Source organism: Sesamum indicum, linkage group LG3, assembly GCF_000512975.1.
Source record: "Sesamum indicum cultivar Zhongzhi No. 13 linkage group LG3, S_indicum_v1.0, whole genome shotgun sequence".
Taxonomy (NCBI): Eukaryota; Viridiplantae; Streptophyta; class Magnoliopsida; order Lamiales; family Pedaliaceae; genus Sesamum; species Sesamum indicum.
In genome coordinates, this window is record NC_026147.1 from 19,786,884 (window position 1) to 19,809,721 (window position 22,838).

The 22,838-nt window shown below is 36.6% G+C and overlaps 3 protein-coding genes across 6 annotated transcripts; 2 read left to right on the top strand and 1 right to left on the bottom strand.

The window, feature by feature from the left end:
- Positions 8-2,844, top strand: LOC105158890 (probable acyl-activating enzyme 1, peroxisomal). Its single transcript, XM_011075796.2, has 2 exons — positions 8-358; positions 1,221-2,844. The coding sequence occupies exons 1-2, from the start codon at positions 158-160 to the stop codon at positions 2,682-2,684; spliced, it is 1,665 nt and encodes a 554-aa protein (XP_011074098.1). The 5' UTR covers positions 8-157; the 3' UTR covers positions 2,685-2,844.
- LOC105158891 (UDP-galactose transporter 2) lies at positions 4,330-9,306 on the top strand. Of its 4 annotated transcripts, none has more exons than XM_011075798.2 (6): positions 4,330-4,735; positions 5,352-5,613; positions 6,917-7,101; positions 7,229-7,429; positions 7,741-7,902; positions 8,575-9,306. In XM_011075798.2, exons 2-6 carry the CDS (start codon positions 5,484-5,486, stop codon positions 8,902-8,904), a joined length of 1,008 nt encoding a protein of 335 aa, XP_011074100.1. In that variant the 5' UTR covers positions 4,330-4,735; positions 5,352-5,483; the 3' UTR covers positions 8,905-9,306. The 4 variants fall into 4 exon arrangements, with proteins under 4 accessions (XP_011074100.1, XP_011074099.1, XP_020548348.1 ...); XM_011075797.2 differs by having other exon boundaries at positions 5,364-5,613; XM_020692689.1 differs by having other exon boundaries at positions 4,330-4,679; positions 5,364-5,613.
- Positions 9,943-22,333, bottom strand: LOC105158892 (protein GIGANTEA-like; the record flags this gene model as incomplete). The annotated part of the gene is given in 15 exon segments (XM_011075801.2): positions 9,943-10,567; positions 10,728-10,820; positions 11,265-11,483; positions 11,754-11,822; positions 13,806-15,338; positions 15,435-15,644; positions 17,332-17,482; positions 17,557-17,797; positions 18,634-18,689; positions 19,329-19,609; positions 19,800-19,942; positions 20,061-20,115; positions 20,281-20,352; positions 21,086-21,420; positions 22,149-22,333. Coding segments are annotated over 14 exon segments (3,510 nt in total). The 3' UTR covers positions 9,943-10,267.

Genomic DNA, 22,838 nt, shown 5'->3' on the forward strand with positions numbered 1-22,838 from the left:
AGTGATATGCTGTTACATCAGCAGTAACGTCAGAATATGCATATAGCTGTCAGCACAGCCGAGTGCTCATCCAAATAACAGTTTGTAGAAGGAAAAAGAAGGACAAGTCTATCTCCAAGTTTTTGCAATTTCAAACGTTTAATCGGTGATTCCATCCATGGAAAAAGGCAGCCTGAAGTGCGCAGCAAATTACATTCCACTGACGCCCATAAGCTTCTTGGAAAGGACAGCAATTGTTTACGCAGACAGAGTTTCTGTTGTTTATGGCGATTTGAAGTTCACATGGAAGCAGACCCATGATAGGTGCGTCAGACTCGCTTCCGCACTCAGCCAGCTCGGGATTTCTCGCGGAGATGTTGTGAGTTTTTTTCCATATTTGCTTGAATAGAATTGTGGGTTCTTGACTGTTGTTTGGTCGTATCTGTTGTGGGCTTTGTTTGATCTGGTTTAAATTTGTTGTCGATAAGGTTGTTTGTGTATGGATTTTTGATTCTGTAGCAGAGTGGGATGTTCGTCCTGTTTCATTTGAATGCTGGAAATGTTCATTGAACGCGAACTATTTAGGGTACCATTACACTTGCATTTATGATCCTTTGTGTTAGAGCTGCTACTTTTAATTATTAAAGTCTTCAACCTATGCAAGTTCTTGAACTTTTTATTCGTGATGGAATTGCTTTATGTTTGTAATTAACAGCATGAGTTTGGATTATAGGCAATTTTCGTCCCATAATTTCAGGCTATTCTCGTTTTAGTCCCCTAAGTTACTAGGTTCCAATGTGATCCCATAAAACTAAAAAAATCTCAATTTTGGTACAAATTTGATCGGAAAGTTGAGTCACTCGCCGGAAGAAGTCACATGCCAGGCATGTGACTTTTAAAATTGGTGCTTGCATTGTGATTGGCTGAAAATAAAAGGCTTAAAGGCAATTTTCGTCCCCTAACTTCAGGTCATTCTCGTTTTAGTCCCCTAACTCAGGCCATGTCTTTACTGCATCATCTTTTTCAGCCAATCACAATGCAAGTTTTGTCACTTTTCCACTTGAAGCCTCTTAGTTCCATCCAAGCCTTTTCGCCTAATCTCTTCGGTTTTCATTGACGAACCAAGTTGAATTTGTAGTTTCTATTGATTAAAGTTTAATGACTGTTTCCTGTCCAAGTTCATTTTCAATTTCTGTTCTAGTAAGTTGTTCTCCTTGGTAAGTAGCTCATACTGTGACCAGGTTGCCGCGTTGGCTCCGAATATTCCGGAAATGTATGAGCTACACTTTGCTGTTCCAATGGCTGGGGCAGTCCTTTGTGCGCTTAACATACGCCATGATTCGGGAATGGTGTCAGTGTTGCTGAGGCATTCAGAAGCTAAGGTTATATTTGTAGATTACCAGCTTCTTGATGCTGCCAAAGGTGCATTTAAGATTTTATCTGAGAAAGATGTCAAGTTGCCGTATCTAGTCATTATTCCAGAGTCCCATTCATTAACTGGAGCTAATGGTCGGATGTCAATGCCAGAAGGTCTGGAATATGAGTCTTTCTTAGCAAGAGGAAAGACTGATTTTGCAATAATGAGACCGAATGATGAATGTGATCCTATTGCTCTCAATTACACGTCAGGCACGACGTCTAGCCCTAAAGGCGTCGTCTATAGTCATAGAGGAGCCTATCTTAATTCTTTGTCTGCTGTTCTTCTTAACGAAATGCTCTCTATGCCTGTCTATCTATGGATCGTACCAATGTTTCATTGCAATGGCTGGTGCCTCACTTGGGCTGTGGCAGCACAAGGAGGGACGAATGTATGCCTGAGGAACGTCACTGCCAAAGGAATATTCAATAGCATTGCCAGGCATCGGGTGACACATATGGGAGGTGCACCTACTGTGTTGAACATGATAATAAACGCACTGGCTGACGAACGAAGGCCGCTCCCTGGAATCGTGTCGGTTATGACAGGTGCCTCACCACCGCCTCCTCAGGTACTCCTTAAGATGGAGGAGCTGGGATTCAACATAACTCACGCGTACGGTCTGACAGAAACTTATGGCCCGGGAACAGTCTGCGCTTGGAAACCTGAGTGGAATTTCTTGCCCCTCGATGCTAGAGCAAAAATCAAGTCTCGTCAAGGAGTACAACACATCGGCATGGAAGAAATCGATGTGAAAGATCCTGTCACCATGCAGAGTGTGCCTCCTGACGCAAAAACCATAGGAGAGGTTATGTTTAGAGGAAACACAGTAATGAACGGATACTTGAAAGATATCAAAGCAACTCAAGACGCGTTCAGAGGTGGCTGGTTTCGTAGTGGAGACTTGGGAGTTAAACATCCCGACGGTTACATAGAACTAAAGGATCGATCAAAGGATATAATCATCTCAGGAGGGGAGAATATAAGTACAATAGAAGTCGAGTCGGTGATCTTCAGCCATCCGGCAGTTCTCGAGGCTGCTGTCGTGGGAAGGCCTGACGACCACTGGGGTGAGACACCATGCGCATTCGTGAAACTCAAAGACGGTTTTAATGCAACTGCTGAGGACATTATCAAGTATTGTCGTGATCAGTTGCCGCGCTACATGGCTCCACAGACCGTCGTTTTTGAGGATTTGCCCAAGACTTCAACCGGAAAAACACAGAAGTTTGTTCTCAGGCAAAAAGCCAAAGCTATGGGGAGCCTTTCTAAAACAAGCAAGTTGTAGCTTCCATAAATATGGAACATACATTTCTTGAGCCGCTGATATGGCTTCACAAAATTTCCAGATTGTTGGGATATGAAATGTTGATACCTCTCTTGAACTTGAATGTCCTTGTAACTAATAAGATGAACTGGAAATATTGCATTGTTTGCGTTGGTATTAAGTTGCTCAGGTTCTTACACTAGTAAACAAAATATAATATTATTCCTGTAATATGTAAGAGTATAATGACTTTAGCAATAGAACAAGGCATGTTGTCCGTATATATAAGCCATAATTATATAAGGTTTGTTGGTAAGATTGATACCTCAAAATACTTCATTCAAATTCTGACATCGAACATTATTTCTAAGTAATATCCTGACAAGTTTTAAATGTTTTATGACGGTTAAATTCTTCTAAATTACGGTTAGTTTCATCCAACCTTTTCTAGACAAAAACATATAAAGGCAAAAACATGGATTAAAGCTTCATTTCTAATACATGTTTCGAGTTAATAACTATTAGAAACGTTGCAAAAAAAAAAAAAATTTATAAAATTAAGAAAACATACATGAGAGTCATAAATATTAAATTTAAAAATATTATCTTTTTCTTTTTAATTCAAGCGTATATATTTTAATCTTCTATCATTTATGCCAATCAAAATATTTTATTTTCATATAATATAATTGTAAATTGTGGAGTTATTATCCGATGTAGCTGCTATTGAAACTAAACATTATTAATATAGTATTTATTTTCTTAACTGTGTATTATAAAATATCTTTAAATAAAATATTTATGCGTGACATAAGAATTTATATATTTGTAGCTAAAAGTGTGAAGCAAATTTTATTATCATGAAAACTCAAATTAGGTTACGTTTTGATAAACACATTATTACCTATCTTGGTACATTTGATTTTTACGAGATTGATGTCTTTTTCGATCATTATTTTTTATGTAATTTGGCAATTGCAATTTTTGAGGATGATGAAGACCCAAAATCAATAATTGCAGATTGCGAGTCAAGTCATCAAACAATAGATATCATCATACCAACTTTGGATTAGTTTGATAGTAACATATTACCTCAATAAAAACCATAATTCAAATTAAAATTTATGATAATGTTATATACATAAAATTAACATCTCAATACAATGATTGTTATTATCGGGTCAGATGCAACAAAATTCTTTTGAAAATAATAATAAAGTAAAAAAAAATGGCAATGCCATCTTATTATGAATTTTAATGGATAATTCTCCTATGATGTCCGGTGTAATTATACTTAAATTTTTTGCGATTTGGGACTTACATATAATGCTTCTAGTGTTTATTTTCGTCCAACAAAAAGATACATCTATTAGTGAAAATTCACGAAATTGTTAACATCAGCAAAAGAGTCGAATGAAAATTCATATTTACTCACGATTGGCTTAATACTAACCTATTGCAGGGAGAAAAGATTTATTCAAATTTTAAAAAAAAAATCAACAAGAATAAAATAATTTTCACCTTACTCTGTAAGGGGCTGCATTTTATTTGATGTGGTTGTAATTTGTCCTTTAAAATAAATTTTATTGTACTTTTTTTTCTTTTAAAAATTTTCATTAATCTAAAACCAGAAAAAGTTTGAATTCTTGGCAGTATTTACATTAGTAAGGGAAGCAAAAACTTGAGTTCAACTGAAAACTTCCATTCCAATTTGGTCAAACCCTAAATTTAAACACAAATCCCATTCCCCATCAGCAACATTCCCAGTGCACTTCACTCAATTCTACCACCGTATAAAAGTATCCTGATACTTACGTATACCACCTACCTATACCTATGTATGTATAGATTTATAAGCACATCACATGCAGGCACGTTTTAACTCTCTTTTATTATCAACTCAAGAGCTTTGTGCATGAGGATCTGAAGGAGACTGAAAAATCACGCCAAAAGTCCCTTTCTTTCCGTTATAAGTTTGACAAAGGCACGTTTTTGGTGCTGCTTCGTATGATCAATGTATGTTTGGTTAGCTTCTCCGGTGATGTGAATTTGAGTTGTGGATTGATTTCCAGGTGGGTTTGGTGATTTCGTGTGGTTAGATCTGTAATTTGGTGAGTAATTGATGGTGGGTTTTGAGAATTGTATGCGATCTGGGCAAATATTTGGGGGTTTTGGGATTTTAGATCTGACTGTACTAGTTGGGATTTAAATTCTGCAACCTGGATGTGTTTTTGGTTCTGTCGATGGGATGATCTGGTTTTTGAATAAAATTAGTGTTTTTTTTTCACCATGATTTGTAAGGAATGTGTGAAACTGTTTAGAACTTAACTGTGCTATTGCGTTGGAAAGAAAACTGCCTGCTAAAATTTTGTTGGATTAATATGTTGGATAAATGTCATCTGTTGATGATTGGGACTTTCCGGGTTTCAGAGTCTTCTGATCATAGTTTTAATTAGAAAGTGATCAAGTCATGCTGTATGAAATAGCATATATACATTATTGCTGCAGAAACCATATAGAATTGTTTTCCTAGTGAAGAAAGTTCTTAATCCAATTCTCGAAAAAGTGAAGGACATCCTTATCTATATGACGAGTTGCTATGTGGAAATGCTTTTAAGATAGCTAAGTTTTGCTGTTAATATAATAAATTGAAGAATTTATCTAGTTGGATTGTTTATTTTACTTCAGGTTTGCTTGCAGGAAACTTAGAAAGTGAAAATCTTGGATTGGATGCGGTGGTGAGAGTAAAAATTTTATGTCCTAGCTGGGTAATATTTTTCACCCCTTGGACAGTTATAACCGCAATAACAAAAGGGCATAATGGCACCATCAAGCAAAGCTGATAAGAAGGCTGCAGTGGATGCAGCTGCTTGGATGTTCAATGTAGTCACTTCAGTTGGGATCATCATTGTCAATAAAGCCTTAATGGCTACTTACGGCTTCAGCTTTGGTAAGTTTCTTATACCAATTAGAATAGAATCCACCAAGCGCTCATTCGGTGGGGCACCCAACTGGGTGTAGATGTTGATCAAAATCACATTAACTCTTTCAAATTTTAAAAATATATTAGGTATTTCTTATTTTTTAGAAAGAGTATGTGAAGTCTGAACATTCGACTCTTGGATCGGATAAATTTATTCTTTTTAAAAAAATTGAAATATTTTTTTTAAATATCTTAAAATATTTGTAAACTTACCCTAATTGCACAAGTTTTCATTTGTTACAATTGTCTGACCAACCGTGTATACTCCTTTTACAGCTTTTACACCTTTGTTTAACACAATTAAATAAGATAACTATAAATGCTCCGTTGCCATGTGTCATCCTCTCCACCCAGTTGGGTGCCTACCCAACTGGGTGGCATCAAATGAGCCTCCGCTGAGTTGTACTTATTTGATTTTGGACTTGGGATCGACTATTTATGGTGAGAGTTAACTAGTAACAGGTTTGATTTGAAATACTTGAATATTTTGTTAATGAAATTGTGTGCAGTTGCCAACACTGACTAAGAGTTAATATCATGGATTAGGGAAAAGTATGAAACAAAAGAATATTCAATAGAAATAGTCAATGGTTGATCAATGTCCTCTGCTTCCGAGCTGTGAGGTTTATTCTTCTAAATAAGTTGAAACTGTTCATTGTAATATTGCATACTTTCATGAAATCTGTAGATCCCTGGTATTAATATGCCAGATCTAGTGGATTTTTGGTATCTGATTATCGGACATCCTACTCAAATAATTGCCAATATTCTACACAAGAGCATATATGATATGTGTACTACAATTTACCAACTCTCAAGCGAAGATACATGCTAGAAGAAAGACCCAAACAGTTTTTTGGCAGAATATGAGATTGAGCTGCAAGGTAGAGAGCAAAGCAAGCATGAGTTTTGCATTGGAGTTTAGAGGATCAGACGTCATTTTCAAGTATAACCCAAAATATACTTAATTGATATGTTTTGCTTGTGATAGTGATCATTAATTCCACAGGCAGGAACATAAACCAAATGGTCGTTGTTTCAGGCATGTACATATGGTTGGATTATGTGATGATGGTGAAATCCAGATAAATTAAAAGTTGTATAATTAATACATTTAGCAGCTGATGTTGATTTTTGTAGTTCAGAAAATTGTGAAGAGAAACTGAAATAAGAGTAATGATGGACCTAACCTTTTCTTTTCAATTATTCTGTTTTGACATTTTTATTTTCACATGAGATTTTTAGCTTTTTGATTATAACCACCATGCAGCTACAACGTTAACTGGTTTGCATTTTGCTACAACCACCTTGATGACGGCTGTTCTTAGGTGGCTGGGTTACATCCAAGTTTCTCATCTACCTTTCAAGGAGCTACTGAAATTTGTTTTGTTTGCAAATTTTTCTATTGTCGGGATGAATGTCAGTTTAATGTGGAATTCGGTTGGATTTTACCAGGTATTTAATGATGCATTCTTCCATTCTAAAAGTAACAAAAAACAAAGAGACAAGTATTTTAGCTACATTCCAGCAATCTTCTACCATGATCCTGTATATGATATTGTGTCCTGTATTATATTATCAGATTGCAAAGTTAAGCATGATACCAGTATCCTGCTTATTGGAAGTAGCGTTTGACAAGATCAGATATTCGAGAGACACAAAGCTTAGTATCTTGGTTGTACTCCTTGGTGTTGCTGTCTGCACAGTCACTGATGTGAGTGTTAATACCAGAGGGTTTCTTGCTGCATTTATCGCAGTCTGGAGTACGTCTCTGCAACAGTATGTAAGTTGTCTACCATGGTTTAACTAGAAATAATTTGTTTGCACCATTCGTCAGCATCTGGTAGCACAGTCCAGACTTCTGCACTGTGCCTGCCCCCACTCAAAAGAAGAAAAACAAAAGAACAGAAAAGAAAAGGACAGAAAGAATGAGTGCTATGCTGTAGGTGGAGAATTCTATGGTCTACTATTTGCTTTAAAAGATTTTTTGTTTCTTTACCAGAATGTCATTTGTAATGCATTTTCCCACCTTGTTAGAGGTTTTTAAGTGTGCAGTTTTTTGTCAATTACATAATTATGAATATGCATGTGCAGTATGTTCATTTCCTTCAGAGAAAGTACTCCCTAAGTTCTTTCAATCTACTGGGACACACCGCACCAGCTCAGGCTGCATCATTGTTGCTGCTAGGCCCCTTTCTGGATTATTGGTTGACAAACAAAAGAATTGATGCCTTTGACTTTACTATACCATCTGTGGTAAGTGCATTCACATGTTATTCTCATATATGTTCTATAATCATTGTCCATGCCTCTGATCTTAGCATGTAGTGATAATTAGCTTCATTAGAGCATCTTTCTATATTCTCCTGTGAATTCACATTCTATTGGTGAATCTATCCGATTTATACAACGATCATCAGATTTTGCCCTCGCACAGATGCACCTCCCCTGTGCTTGTAACATTACATCTTGGTCACTTAATTAACTGTAGTGGAAACTAATCTTCCCTTAAATGTAGGATTGTTCTGCATGCATCCCATGGTCAATCAGGGGGAGACCTATATTATGCAGAATGGTTAAGATAAATTTGCATTGCTTGACATTGTGAAACCATTAGTTATTTGTTACCATATATGTAAGCTCTTCGTAATGTGCATCATTGTTTTGCTAAGCTATCCTCAATGCTATAATGCATTAAACATTCACAGTACTAGGTTCATCAGTGAGGTGGGGACTTCATGTTTTGTATATTTTGTTCCTTTGCCCTCCTGTACACATGCATTTGGTACAGTGTATGTGGGTATACATATATATATATATATATATATATATATGTGTGTGTGTGTGTGTGTGCGTGTGTGTCACCTCTCTATAAAGTGGTGTAAGTTCTGGAACTATCTCATTCATGGTCGCCTTTTGATTCCGTAGGTGTTCATGGTCCTCTCATGTACAATTGCAGTGGGAACGAATCTCAGTCAGTTCATCTGTATAGGCAGATTTACTGCTGTTTCTTTTCAAGTCCTTGGGCACATGAAGACTATTCTCGTATTGATCCTAGGATTCCTATTCTTTGGAAAAGAGGGTCTCAATATACAAGTAGTCATTGGCATGATCATTGCCGTTTTTGGAATGATCTGGTACGGCAATGCCTCATCAAAACCTGGGGGTAAAGAACGACGTAGCCATTCAATTTCCAGAAGCAGTCAGCAAAAGCATGGAGGATCACCAGAATCTTCTGAGGCTGACGACAAGGTTTGAGCTGTTGTGCTGGAGTTTAGCATAGCTGATACTGGGTCTTTTGGTGGTAAATCAATTATTAGTGGAGTCCTCCGAAATTTGTAATTTTTATAATTTATTTATTTTAACTGAATTGGGGTTCCATGATGGGGATGGCTACTTGAGAGAAAGGATTTGGATCACCCTGATTGATTCGGGTATAGCCCGCCCCCGCCCCTTGATCATAATCTATAGTGACAAGTTTAATTTTTGCTTGACTTTTGGTCATAATTTATACTACAGTGAAGAAGTTATACATTTGTTTGAATCTTGCTGTCGACAGGAGGCCATTTACTGTAAACTGAGGGTGTTGGAGACCAAAGATGTTGGTGCTACATACGTTTGATATGTAGTTATTTCCTATGTTGAGGATTTGATTCATTATATTTTGAACATGTCATAAGTTTCACAAATAATATCCCAGACAGCATTGGACAAGTGCGTTTAGAGTTCACTAGTTGGTAAGTAAAAGCAGCAGATTTATCAGATGTTGGGATGTTTGTTCAACATTTCCAAGTAATTCAAAATATTACAAAGTTGATTCTGAACACTCTCTTATATCAAACACACACACACATATACATGTTTATTTGGATTTAATTAAATGCAACATAATGATACATTTAGTGCTTCATATATTGTAGGCAATAAGATTATTCATTTTCATATAACATATTTTAACAGCATCATGTCACATTTTGCATGGTAGTTATCATCTACAGTTGTCCCAGACCATGTGCTTCCATTCCATACAGACAAAACGAAATTCCAACCAAAAGCTCTAAAGGTCAAATTATCTAAATGGTGAAGAATCTGAAGATATATTATACCACTTGTATTAAGCCTGTTTATGTTTGACTAATACTGAGTTGCTATAGTATTATTCCTTAAACTTTTTTCCTTCAATCTTCTTGCGGTCACTGTTCTGGTACCAAACTCGTCCCAAGTAAAGTAATTCATTTTTTGGGCACTCTAGGAACAAACAATATGCCAGTGGACATCAAGGTACAACTAAAAAGATGAGTAGCAACCAGGCAATTTCTATTTGAATATGAGTCGCTGTAAAAAGATTGACAAAGTTCAGAACATCATGGTACATCAATTTGCCATTGAGCTGGAAGTTTCAGAGTAAATGAAGATTAATACTTGATTTATCTAAATGACAATGAATTCGGGGAGGCTATATGCGCATTCCACCAAACATCAATCATCATCAAAAGGAAGGTGTATAAAGAACTTACAGGCCAATCTGGATCCTTTAGGCAACTGGTATCCTCTCTGTTCTTGTATCGACTCACAGTCAGGGCTTGAAAAATAAAGTTGCCAGATGTTACGGTAGGTAACTTCAAATGGATATAGTACAGCCTAATTCCGTTGCTGCAGTATCAACAAACTGAATAGGCAGGCCCATTGCAAGTCGGCTATGTGCTTCCCATGTCAAACACTTCTCTACATCAGCTCGCCAGTCAGTAATGCCTACATTTACATATTGATAGCGCGGAATATGAACACCATTAACTTCTACTTGTTTATAACTTGATTTTATTGAACCAGCATGTAGAATCGCACGAAGAACCGATGTACTAAGAGCACGAACATGAGCACTTGGGTGAGAAACACAACGAACTGTAGCAGGGAGGCGACACTGCATATCAGCCAACTTTGTTAGCAGTGTTTTATTATTCAAAAGAATAACGTAAACACCAAGTATTTCTCTACGACGTAATGGTCATTCACTAATGTGTATGTATCATCTAGATGTCAACATGAAAGTGACACTCATAAGCCATGGAGGTTTTTTGTACATTCAACAAGTTTGAAAGGCCATCTGCCACTGCCAATCCTGACTCTCCCCATTCAAGCACTGGTTGGACTGCTATAGCTGTTGCTTCCAGCAACTGTCATTATTTTAGATGCAAACAATCATAAAAGAAACATAACAAAAACATGCAAATGTCTCAGATTGCAAGAAACTTGAAACTATACCATTTTTATTGCTAAACTGTACCACATGTACAAATTTGTTTTTCTGCTCAAATTCAGGACAATTGAGTGGTAGTAAGAAAATACAGAGTTTAGGGAATAAAAGGATACATTTCAGAATTCAGGAACCAAATACTACAATTTTAAGACTTTGAGGGCTAAAAGGATCTCTTTGACATCATCTCAAGAAAAACATTGCAGAACACAGAAGGTGCAAGGTATCTTCGAACAAGCAATGAGTAGAAGGGGAAATTTCACTAGAAAAGATTAGAAACACATCGCCGGACAGAAGGTTTAAGATGTTTCCAAAGTAGACAGTAGAAAGGGGAAATTTACTAGCAAAGATCAGAATATTTTACCTCCAGCTGAGGTAAAGTGCATGCTTCACCATCAACAAGCATACCATCGGTGGCACGAAGAAGGAGGTCTGATGCGCTAGCCAGAATTACCAATGATTCCAGGGCATCATGGTTTCTCATTAACTCAACAATAACTTTCACGATTCTCTGGTTGATTCTCCACATCTTTTGACCAAGATCTTCATCTTTAGCAATCCAAGGCTTCAATTCCCTGTCCGCCTGACAGATAAACACAGCCACAGAAACTAATAAAATAATTAACAGCAACTCAGACAAAAGTAAACCACAGTCCAAAAACTGAGGTTTAGACATAACATAACAACTCAATTCTACATAATCTAAAGTAACTCTTAAATTCAAAGGAAGAAAAACTGCAGGATGACTAATTTCTTGGTGTCTTACAGCACCCCCATTGTCAGAAAATTACTGGAAGGATTTTGGCTTCACAAAGCATTTTCAGTATGTAGTTCAAGAAAAATAAAATCTGACCTGAAGAACAACAGCTGTTGCAGCTTTAGCTGGTGATGCTGAGACTACATTGCAGAGTGCATCAACCACCTGTATTCAGCAATCATAACGATTATATAAGATTGGGGTTTATCATCAATTAATTTTCCAGTAGCATGCATACAAATCATGCAAGCAGTGATACCATGCAAAAAATTCACAACTAAAAACTGAAAAAACTAGAAAGCACAGTTAGATCATATTGCTGATTCCAGGTAAAATAGATCTCCTATCTGAACGCCCAACCTAGCAAATGCAATATTCATGATTTTACTTCATGCTCTACGTGATAAATGATATGTTAGCAAAATATTACATTACATTGAAAATCAAGGCCCCATCTGGCATTGCCCTAGGCTGAGTGACTTACTGTTCGGAGTATCCCCACGACATATTCTCCACCCCACAGTAACTAATTTAGAGAATAATTTAGTAGACTATTCTTTCAAAAAGCAAAAAATGTTCCTCTGTAAAGCATTCTCAGCCAAGGACACAGGGCTAGTTGCACAGCTTCTCTGAGTGGGCTTGCTTTGGTTATCCAAATGTTATTTCCGGGATGGAGGTTGTATTCTACACTACAACTCAAAGTTAAGGAGCACTAAACCTACTCATTTGATGCTGGTCAGAGATAATCCCATTTTGTTTTGCAACTAATACACCATTTCTGGCCATTATAGCTTTTTGATTTTCGCTTAAGTTATCAAAAATAAAATTTTGATAGGACAAACCAACTGTAAACAAAGTAAACCACAAGTCTGCATAAACAAGACCAGCTTTTTCACAAGGTTAGGCACTAGAAGAGTGATGTTCTATATGTAGAATTGCCATAAACTTGCCAGTGGGTAGGTTTGCTAAGCTATTCTCTTTCAGTGACTTATAACAGCAGCGGAGGCATTCAGTCAGAAAGAAGATAAAAAAGCTGCTTTCCCATATTACTGCCAAAATTTTTTATTTAGTATAAAATATAAATCTTCTGCATTCATAATATGGAAATTGAACAGAATAAATTTCTCATGAGGAGTTGAGGAGAGGAGCAGGAAATCTTAATTGTTATGGATAACCAGTGGTCTATATGGTCCTTCACTTCATATGCCTATGGTTCATTTAGCAAGTCTTGTATAGGATATCTGAATATGGCCTATGGTTCGTTTCACCTAAGTAACTGTCAACATGTAAAGAATAGGTGTTGTTTGACTCTGCAATCTCTTACTGTTTGATAAGCAGCACAGCATGTTTCGGTTTTCAGAATAAGAATCGATGTCCATAGAGAGAAATAGGTCAAAACGCTTTTCACGCACTTTAATGATCCAATAGCATTCCTAGCAGATTGGCCATCATCATTTCCAGTGAGTTTAATCCAAACTTCTCAAAGAGCATGTCATGAGCATATTAACATCAGATTAAGATACTAGTTCCTGATTCGAGCTATATATAAATTAAAATGTGAAAACTGGACAAGTTTTGAACTTGAAGACTCAGAAGGCAATCACAAGTCTACTCTAATAATTAACTCAGTAAAGGCATTGCCAAAGCTTTGCCCATAGAAGACTGTCTCATCCGTGTTACACACTCATCAGATCTCTCATGAGCAAAATGGTGAACCATCTATGCTACTTTCTTACTGCAACAAGCACCAGGAACCAAATGAGCTAAGTAACTAAATTACAAAATATGTGCAGACAGCCAAACCTGACTCTGTCCATCTACACTACAGTGAAGCACGAAGATCCAAACAAGGTTCTGCAGATAAATAATAACTCCAGTGACACTTTTTGAGGAGAATAATTTCCCTCCAAGTCAAAGGAAACAAAGATACCAGGTGCAATGTGCTGCATTCATTTGTAGTGGTTTTCCCTTGGGTTTTAACTACCACCCTAGGATATCTGAGTTACATGGCAGGGAAAGCGATTCATCTTATTCATATTCCTGTATGTTTTTCATAACTACAACAATAAGTAAGCAAGCAATTTCTCTAACAATTCATAAGCTACACAATGCAGAAAATCACTCATAACAATGATAGACTGAATGTACCTGTCTCCATCCTTGCTGGGCTGATGTACTCTCAGCACTAGGTTGGGTTTCAGGCGATACAATCAACTTGTGCCAGAGCAAAGAAACAACTGAGAAACATAATTCTTGTTTTTCGGCAAGGATGGACCTAAGAAGAACTTGCACGCTGCAATTAAATCCTATATGCCTGTCCATTGTCAAAAAGTTGGCCAAATCTGAAGCATTAGTTGGAAAACTTGCAATTCCTCTGCCCATTGTACAGCTTTCTACCTCAGTCGAATCAGCCTTCTCACAATTGATCAAAGATTCCGAACCAGGCAAATTTTCACACAACAAAGAAGCTGGCTGGCTTGATTCTGAGCAGCAACAGCTAGCACATGAATTAGGTCTTTTTCCATGAAAACATGAATAGATTTCCCTTGATATTGGAGCTTGCAGTAGGTGAGCCTCCAGTGGCTCTGCCTTGTTTACTATTGATGCAACCACTTTGCGATGAATATCAATTAGATTGAAAAGAGAAGATGCCCTAGAATGAATTTCATTGTCCCACTTGCATCTTATCAAGACAGAAAGAGCCCTCATGCAAGCCTTTGAACGTCTAAATAGATCAGAAACATGAGCTGCAACCATTGCAGCAGCCACAATTTCGTTTGAACTATAACTCCAGGATGTGCCAACAGAAGATGGCTTCAAAGAGAAAAGAGCCTCTAGAATCGATAATATTCGGCGACTATGATAAACAGCAGCGCCAATACCATTCTGTAACTCACTGGATGGTTCATTTACTTTTGCAGGCTTAGCAATGCCAGAAATAGTTCTGGCGTCTAACTGATTACTTTGTTTAGAGACAAGAGGGAAGATTTGAAGTTCACAGGATAGAGCACAAACGGCAGCAACAACGTAAGAGTCAAATGCTGCTACAGGCCCCTGTTTCTTCCCCTGTTTACTTGGATATTCTCTATGCCTCCCATTGGCTTCACCTAAGGCTTCACCTACTTCAGTATAAGAATCTTCACCTTTAGGTCGTTTGCTGCCATTGGGCTGTGCTTCATGGCTTACGCAGACAGTTAACACTACGAAAAGAAGGCGAGATGCAAGCTCTACAGAAGCACATGACTCTAAGAAAAGGGAATGGACCATGGTGCGGAGCTCAGCAATTGCAAGATTCTTGGATGCTGACCCAATAACATATCTTGTTTTTCGAATTTGTTCTCTAGAGGACTCAGGTGGAAACGTTCTCTGAAGAATTGCTTCAACAGTAGCAACAAATATCTTCATTAGACAGGCTTCAGATGGACTTCCACGAGGAAGATACTCAAGAACTTTAAGAAGAGGAATGTATAAGTTCCATGATAGTATAGGGGGCTGCAAAGGTGTTGCAACTATGATTTCAGGAAGATCCACTGAGGAGGAACTTAAAGGAATCAAACCATAAGCAGCTTCCCATATTGTACATATTCTCCATTCAACCTCAGGGCCATGTGCACAAAGCATTGATGCGATCCCTTGTGCAGTAGCCTCTACTGTGGCTTCTGCGGCAGGCAGTTCCCGTTGCTGAAATAATTTGCAGTATGTGAGGTAAAATGCATGAATGGTTTAAAAAGAAATGACATAGAGAAAAGCGTTTTGAGACTATGACAGATGGAGTACCTGCTTTCGTCCGGATGATATGTACCCTCCTAGAGGTTCAAGTTGAACTTCTATACCATCAACTTGTCTCAGAGGAGGAAAAAGTAAAGCTGGTTGGGAAAGTATTCGAAAAAGCAAAGCAGCTGCTGCATCTGCAGCAATTCCAGCTCTCATGGACATGGCAATCCCTATTGCACGCAAGAAATGCAAGTGCATCCAATTTCTTGGAAGCTTCAACAATTATTTCAAACAATCAGGATATATATGGTTAATCATAATCAACTATTGATAAATCTCGTCAAGGAAGTTAGGTTACATTTACCTTTGGCAAAGACACCCAAAAATATCTAGCATGGTATTGTATTACAAATAAACGAGGATAAGAAAAAATGAAAAATGGTTCTCTGTACTTGCCAGGAAGCTACTTCAAGAGCTATAGCCTATAATTAAAGCATTATCTGAAACATGTATCTCTTAACACGTGGAAAAGCACAAAGTGCATCTCTATCAGAAAAATATAGGAGTGCCCCTCAGCTATAATGTTATGGCATAATAAGGTGAAGAAATTGAATACACACAAAGAGAGAGATATAGAGAGAGAACACTAATCTTCATAACATAATTAACTATATCATGAACAAGAAAATGAATGATAGGTAGAAGGATATATAGAAATAGCAAAATCTCATAACTAGCACTATCTGAAAAGAAGACATCACTTCTAACATGTAATATGAATGGTAGGAGTAACTAACTAGTTTTTGAAGTTCCACTCTAACTCAGCTTTGTTTTGTTAGATGCTGAAGGAATTTAAACTAGAAGCCTTCAATTGACTCATTTTGCTACTGTGATGTCTGAAAGATATTAAATAAGGGATGAACTGAACATTCCAGGCTTTAAACCTTTTTTATTTCCACTAATCACCAGTAGAACACACTTCAAAAGTGGTCAGGGTTTAAATCGATAGGCACAAGTGTATAAGCTTAATATTTGAACCCTGAGGGAACAATCTCAAGTCATCTAAAATAAAGGGTTGCACTTCAGCAAAAGATAAAATAGTTCAAAAGCAAGCACAGAAAACAATAAAGCATTTCACAATTTTTTGGTGCATTCCAAAGGACATTACCAGGCATCAATGAGTCCCTCTCGGACCACCGTGGAATTGCCAAGGAATTAAAAATGAGATGAATGACCTATATTTATTGTTCTTATCCCAACATACTTCCTCACACACTCTTTGCAGATACAATTCACTAATATGGCAAGCAAAGTAATTTCAAATTCTACCAAGCACATCCAGGGATAACTAAAGATTCTCTTGCAGTTTTATTGTGCACAGTTGTCACTTGTCACCAGAGCTGCACTTTTATCTATTATTGAGTTTCAGCAGAAGGCATAAGATGTATTACAAGATCTACGGTCCACACGTTTGAGGCAGGTGTGTTTTTCAGAAAATACATTCATTGCCAGCATCATGAGTAAATGTTATATCAGACATTGAACATTGGAAAAGGAAAGGAAAGAAAAAAGAAAGAAAGAAACAAATGACAGAGTCAAAACCATAAGGGGCATTTAGAACACTTTCCCAGAGCTGTCAATTTCATAACTTGGACTCTCAGATATATGTGCACAAGAATTTCAGAAAAGGATTTAATAGTAATAGATGAAATCAGAAAGATTTCTAAATTTACATACTGAAATAGAACAAAAGAGCAATAACTACATCAAACTGGTAAAAAAAAGAAAGTGCCACACTAAAAAGCTTTTCACATCTCAACAAGTAGCTGCATGTGAGATCAGTCACTCAGAAAGCTGTAACTTTATTTCTTAATTCTTAAATCATCATATTATAGAGTAACTTCTTCACAGATACTTTTTCACTTTCACAAAGATAAAAAAGAGAAAAGGTCCGACTTACCCTCATGCCTGAGGCATAGTCTTCTGCGGCTCTAAGGAGTTCCACTAGTTGCACAGCAGCATCAAGTGCATCAGGAGCCCAGGAGGGTGGGGCTTCCAGTAGTCCAAGAAGCAGCCGTTGGGTGGCACTTGGACTTGCAATTGCATAATAGCTAAACCAGAAGAGCATGTAAGTAAAATGATGGAATCTACTTTAGATTCTGGAAAACAATCCTCGCAAACTTACCGATGAAACAGGCGTGCGTATGGCTCAAGAGCTGGTAGACCCGCCACTAGATGTTCATCCATAGGTGTGGTTGGTGGAGGAAGCAGAAGCGCGGGGACAGCAGCAGCTGTTAGCGTAGCAGTCTCATAACGAGCTACTTCCTCGTCACAAACACTAAGTATAACTCCAGCACCATTAGCAACAGCCCACCTTGGAGTTGATGGCATAAGCTGAGGATGCTTTCCAGATCCACGAGAAGTAGCTGATATAGCATTTAAAATGAAAGTCATTTTGGGAAACTAAACATTCGCCATATAATGCATTACAACCTCAGAGTACGGGGAAAAGATAAAAGCAACTGTTATAATATGTTCTCATCCCATACTCTAATACATAATATAGTTGAATCAATTTACCTCAAATTAGCAATATTTTCTAAAACAGGCCAAATTCTTTTAACCAACTTTTCACAATGTTTCATCAATCTACACTGACTTAATTAACTCTAGCTTATGATTAATCTCACTTATTCTTTCTTGTATCATAATATGTTAACTAGCTATAGCTAAGTCTATGTAGATCCTTGTTTATATTATTGGTAATAACTAATTTGTTTGATAATTGAAGATTAATGCATATAAATACAAGGGTGGGGCGGGGGCGACCAATGCCACATTTGAGAAGTGCGAAATGCAATTAATCCTGCTTGATCTTAGATGTACGAAGTCGGATACTTTTTCTCCTATGTGTAACTATAAAACAATTAGCAGCTACGATTGAGTATTCTTAAGAAAGGGTCCAATGGATATCAACCAGCTTACTAGTATGCTTATCTGTAGAAACACAAATTTCCATAAACCTGAAATAACGAACACAAGCTCATAATTTCCTATGAATGCATAATTCAGGATGTCTGATCAAGATTTTGGCAACATAATATTATAATGTTTATTATTGTAAACCAGCAAAAACAATAGTAATAACAGTAATCAATATTTAGAGCATATGCAAACTGAGCTCATGCACATACCGAAAAGACTCTTGTCCAGTAGTCGAGTGTGTGAATTATGATACTATTAGAAAAGAAACTCAACTAACCAGTTGAAGGTGGTTTGAGTTGGCCAGCTGCATATTTTCCCATTACACCTCCACACCTACAATGCATTAAACATTTCATTAAGGTCTAGCAAATTGGTAAAAAACACATATTAATGCAGAATATACTAGATATTCTATTGTGCTTAAAATTCTATTGTGATTAAAATTTACTTGGAGAATCTACCATATTGGCAAAGATCTCATTGTAAATGCATCAAACTCTGCAACCACTTTTGCTCAGGCTTATGAACTTAGAAATAGAATGCACCAGTCATTGACCTTAGCAACAGACTTAAAGTCTTCAAAATAATACGCTGGAGATGATTGGCCGAAGTATTCAAGAAATGGACCAGACTAAAATTGGCTGAGTTAAGTGACTTACAGATATGAAGTATCTTGGTCAAAAATACATAAGCTCAACCATGTAACTCAACTGTTTTCGCCAAGCAACTTTAATCAGCTAGAGAAAAGCACATGAAAAATCTCCATGGAAGTTTTATTTTTTAAAATGTATTAACTATTAAGTGCATGCATATATGTCATTTCAATGACTTTAGAGGAACATAATATTGCCAATAAGTGTCTTGGTTTTATACAAGCCTCAGTCTCATATATGGATTCTAATACTATGTATGTGTAATGAACTTTTGCTGGCATCATCCATTCACCATGACATTCAAGTCGTAGTTTCTTACCAGCGAAAATAATCACTCCTTATAGCAAGAGGTGCTGCAAGCAATATATCAGTAATCCATGGAGACAATGGCCTAAGTGGTTTTCTCTCCAGCTGTGTAGGAGGCAAAGAAGGTTCTCCATCTTTTGACCTGCTAGTTGAAGCATGGGTTCCACTGCTACTTCTATCTGCTTCTTTTTCAGATGGTTCCAGAAGTTCTCTTCTGTAAATTGGTCTGTTGTAGTGAGTCAATATTCTTAATATCTCCCCACATGCAAGGGCCCACTGCTCAGTGTACTCCATCTGCAAATAAAGATTAAATCACTACCTTTATTATGACCAGATGCAATGGTGAACCTCAGATGCATCAATTTTTCAAACAAAACTAGTAATATACAAAAAGGAAAAAAGTGAAAAAGATACTCCAATCAGATTCATGTGATGCAGAAAAGGATAAATTGTAAAGAGGCATCAACCCTGAAAAACTTAATACCTCGCTGTTGGGGCAAACCAGTGAAATGAAAGAAGCAAATGGAGGACCACTTCTATCATATTCCAGTGAACCATCAATAATGCACGAAATAATGGGAAGAATAACAGCATGACCATGCTCTGGATGGTGAAGAACGAATGTTGCTGAAATGTGAAGTAAATACAAAAGTCATTTTGCAGCACAAACTAATTTAGACGCATAATACTTTGAGGTGAAGATTTAAATGATAATCAATTCAAATGCAACACCAGAGAAAGTTACCCAAAACATCATCAAAAAGTCTGTTCTCATTGGACGGATATCGGTTACGAATCAGCTGCAAAACCAGTATGCATCACAAGTTAGAAACATTTAGAGGTCATATTTGACAGTTCACAAGCAACAATGATCTAGATGTTCAAAGTGAACGGACAAGACGTTCAGTTTCATAATTGATTCTACTAATAAGAGGTAGGTAAGTATAAAAAGGGAGCGATATTACCTCTGCTATATCGTCAGGAAATTGTTCTGAGGTGAATTGGCCAAAGAACTCAACATAAGCAGCAATTTGAGCCTAAAGTAGACAAAGGATGGAGATCATCAGAAACATTGAGAAACTTAATGATAGATTGCAAAAGGCAAAACGTTTTAAGGAACAGAAGTTATGAACATTACTTTTATTAAACAGTACGCTACATGGCATCAGACATGCTAATATGCAAAATTTAATGCCCAAAATGACGAATAGACTGTTCTCCCTAACAAAGGACCATTGACACTTGTTATCTGAAAACAAGTGTAATGCAGTAGTTTTATAGTTAACCAGTATTATTGTGATGAAAAACTTGTCTGTTTTTGTACTTCCACACATTTCTCGTTATGGAAATAGCAATAGCAACAGGTCAATTTTTTTTTTCCCTTTAATAAAGGATGGGATCAGCACCTACCACAATCATGAAAATAGAGCCTTATTTCAAATAAAACATAAATCTCTCTGTATAAACTCAGAAATTTGCATTTCTACCAGTCATGCACAAGTTCAGTGAGGCATAGGATAATTTTTATAAGAAGCATACATCCCAAGCAACAAAAACAAAAGTTTAGATCCCTAGTAGACAATTACAAAATTGTATTGACTGTGATTGACTGAAGCCCAAATTACAAATCATCAACCATCACACTGACATAAAAAGCATCAGATTCCTTAACACATGTTATTTTAGAAGCAAATCCTTGTTTTGAATACCAAAAATCAAATTAACAATAGACAAAAATTTTGATGCATTGTTCAAAAGAAAAAACCACACCTTCCGTTGCTTCACATCTTGTGGAGGTGGCCAAAACAATGAGGAAAACTGCAGACTGTCAATCCACCTCTCATTTGAAGTTGCCATAAACCTTCTTTATCTAAACAAGTGGGGAGCAATAAGAAAAGCTATCAAACTCCATATGACCTTCCACCCATCCAGGATCAGAAATACTGTAATTCAGCATTTTTTGACCCAAGCAGAAAACTTGTCCAGTTTTTGATCAGTGAATGCAACAACCTTCAAGCTTAATACCAATTATCTAAACACAAAATTTATAGCATGTAAACTTCCCAGACACAATTATAGATTGGTAATAGATTGTGCCTGCAGCCCTGCAAAACCATAAAAAACAATTACCAAAATCTGGCAATAGCATTTGCATGTGGTTACTGGAAATAACATTGATTGATTTGGATGACACGAAGAACTGACTTAAATTAAACTGGAAAGGCGATATAATATTATGAACTAACAAAACAAAGTTAAAACAAATAATTGCAACAATTTAATATTGTTTGAAGAAGTACAAATTTAAAGAAATTCCATTTCCCAAAAAAACAAAAGGTGAAATTAGGCCAACACAATTCTACGCTGATTGCATTGAAAAGACATGAAAATGTTCAAGGATTCAATTTTCCTTATATAGAAAACAAAACAAAAAATCATCTCAAATTAAAATAACGCAAAGTATTACATCTAGAAACCCCAGAAATCTACTCTTCTAAGAAGATGTATTAGTGGTGCGCAAAAACTTAAGGAAAATCACTATCCTTGTAACACATATTGAATATAACATAAAATATCTAATTATCAATTATCGTCTCCGACAATCATTTCCGTGGCTGGTACAAAAAATCTGAAGAAAAATATCGGAACAATTAATCTCACCACAACCATACTCAACCAAATAAATACATTAAATCAGGACTCTCCACACGCTTCTCGTAATAACCACATTTTCTACATACAAAAATTTCACCAAAAACCATTCAGCAACTCAACTCAAACAAAATGACTAATCACACAAAAATTAGACAATCCAAAACAAAAATTATCGTACCTCAACTGAGTTTTTGCCGATATTCCACGACGAACCTGGAACGGAAAATAGCTGTTTTTTCTACGCTTCGATTCTCCTTTACCGAGGAAGAGCAAAAATGTAAAAGATTTTCGGGAGATTTTGGGTGGAGAGAGATTTGAGAGAGAAAACTTAAAAACAAAAAAGATTTTAGAGAGAGAGAGAGAAACAGCGAGTGCAGAGCGAAGGAGATCTTTAACTGCTCTCTCTCACATGCAAACGTGGCGATGATATTTTTCTAGTGCCTCAGATAGGCCATGTGGCGTACCCTCATCATGATGTTAGTCATCATGACTTATGGCCATGCACCATCATCATCATCATCATGTTAGGGCTTCTCATGACCATGCTACTTGTCTAAGTCCTTTTCATTCTTTATTTTGTAAATAAAGAATTTTGCTATTTTTGTTGTTCATATCCTAGGAAAAGTTTCTTTTTTTTAAAAAAATGAATAGCTTATAATTACATTATAAAATTTAGAGGGTGTTCGGCCAAGCTTATAAGCTTCTAAAAATATCTTATAAGATATTAGATAGCTTAGAAGCTCCAGTAAAGTGTTTGGCATCTTTTTTAAAGAGCTTATAAAATTTTAAACTAAGATGCTTTAGATCTTATAAGTTATATAAAATTAATATGTTATAAAACAAAAATACCCTCATTCATACACTCACG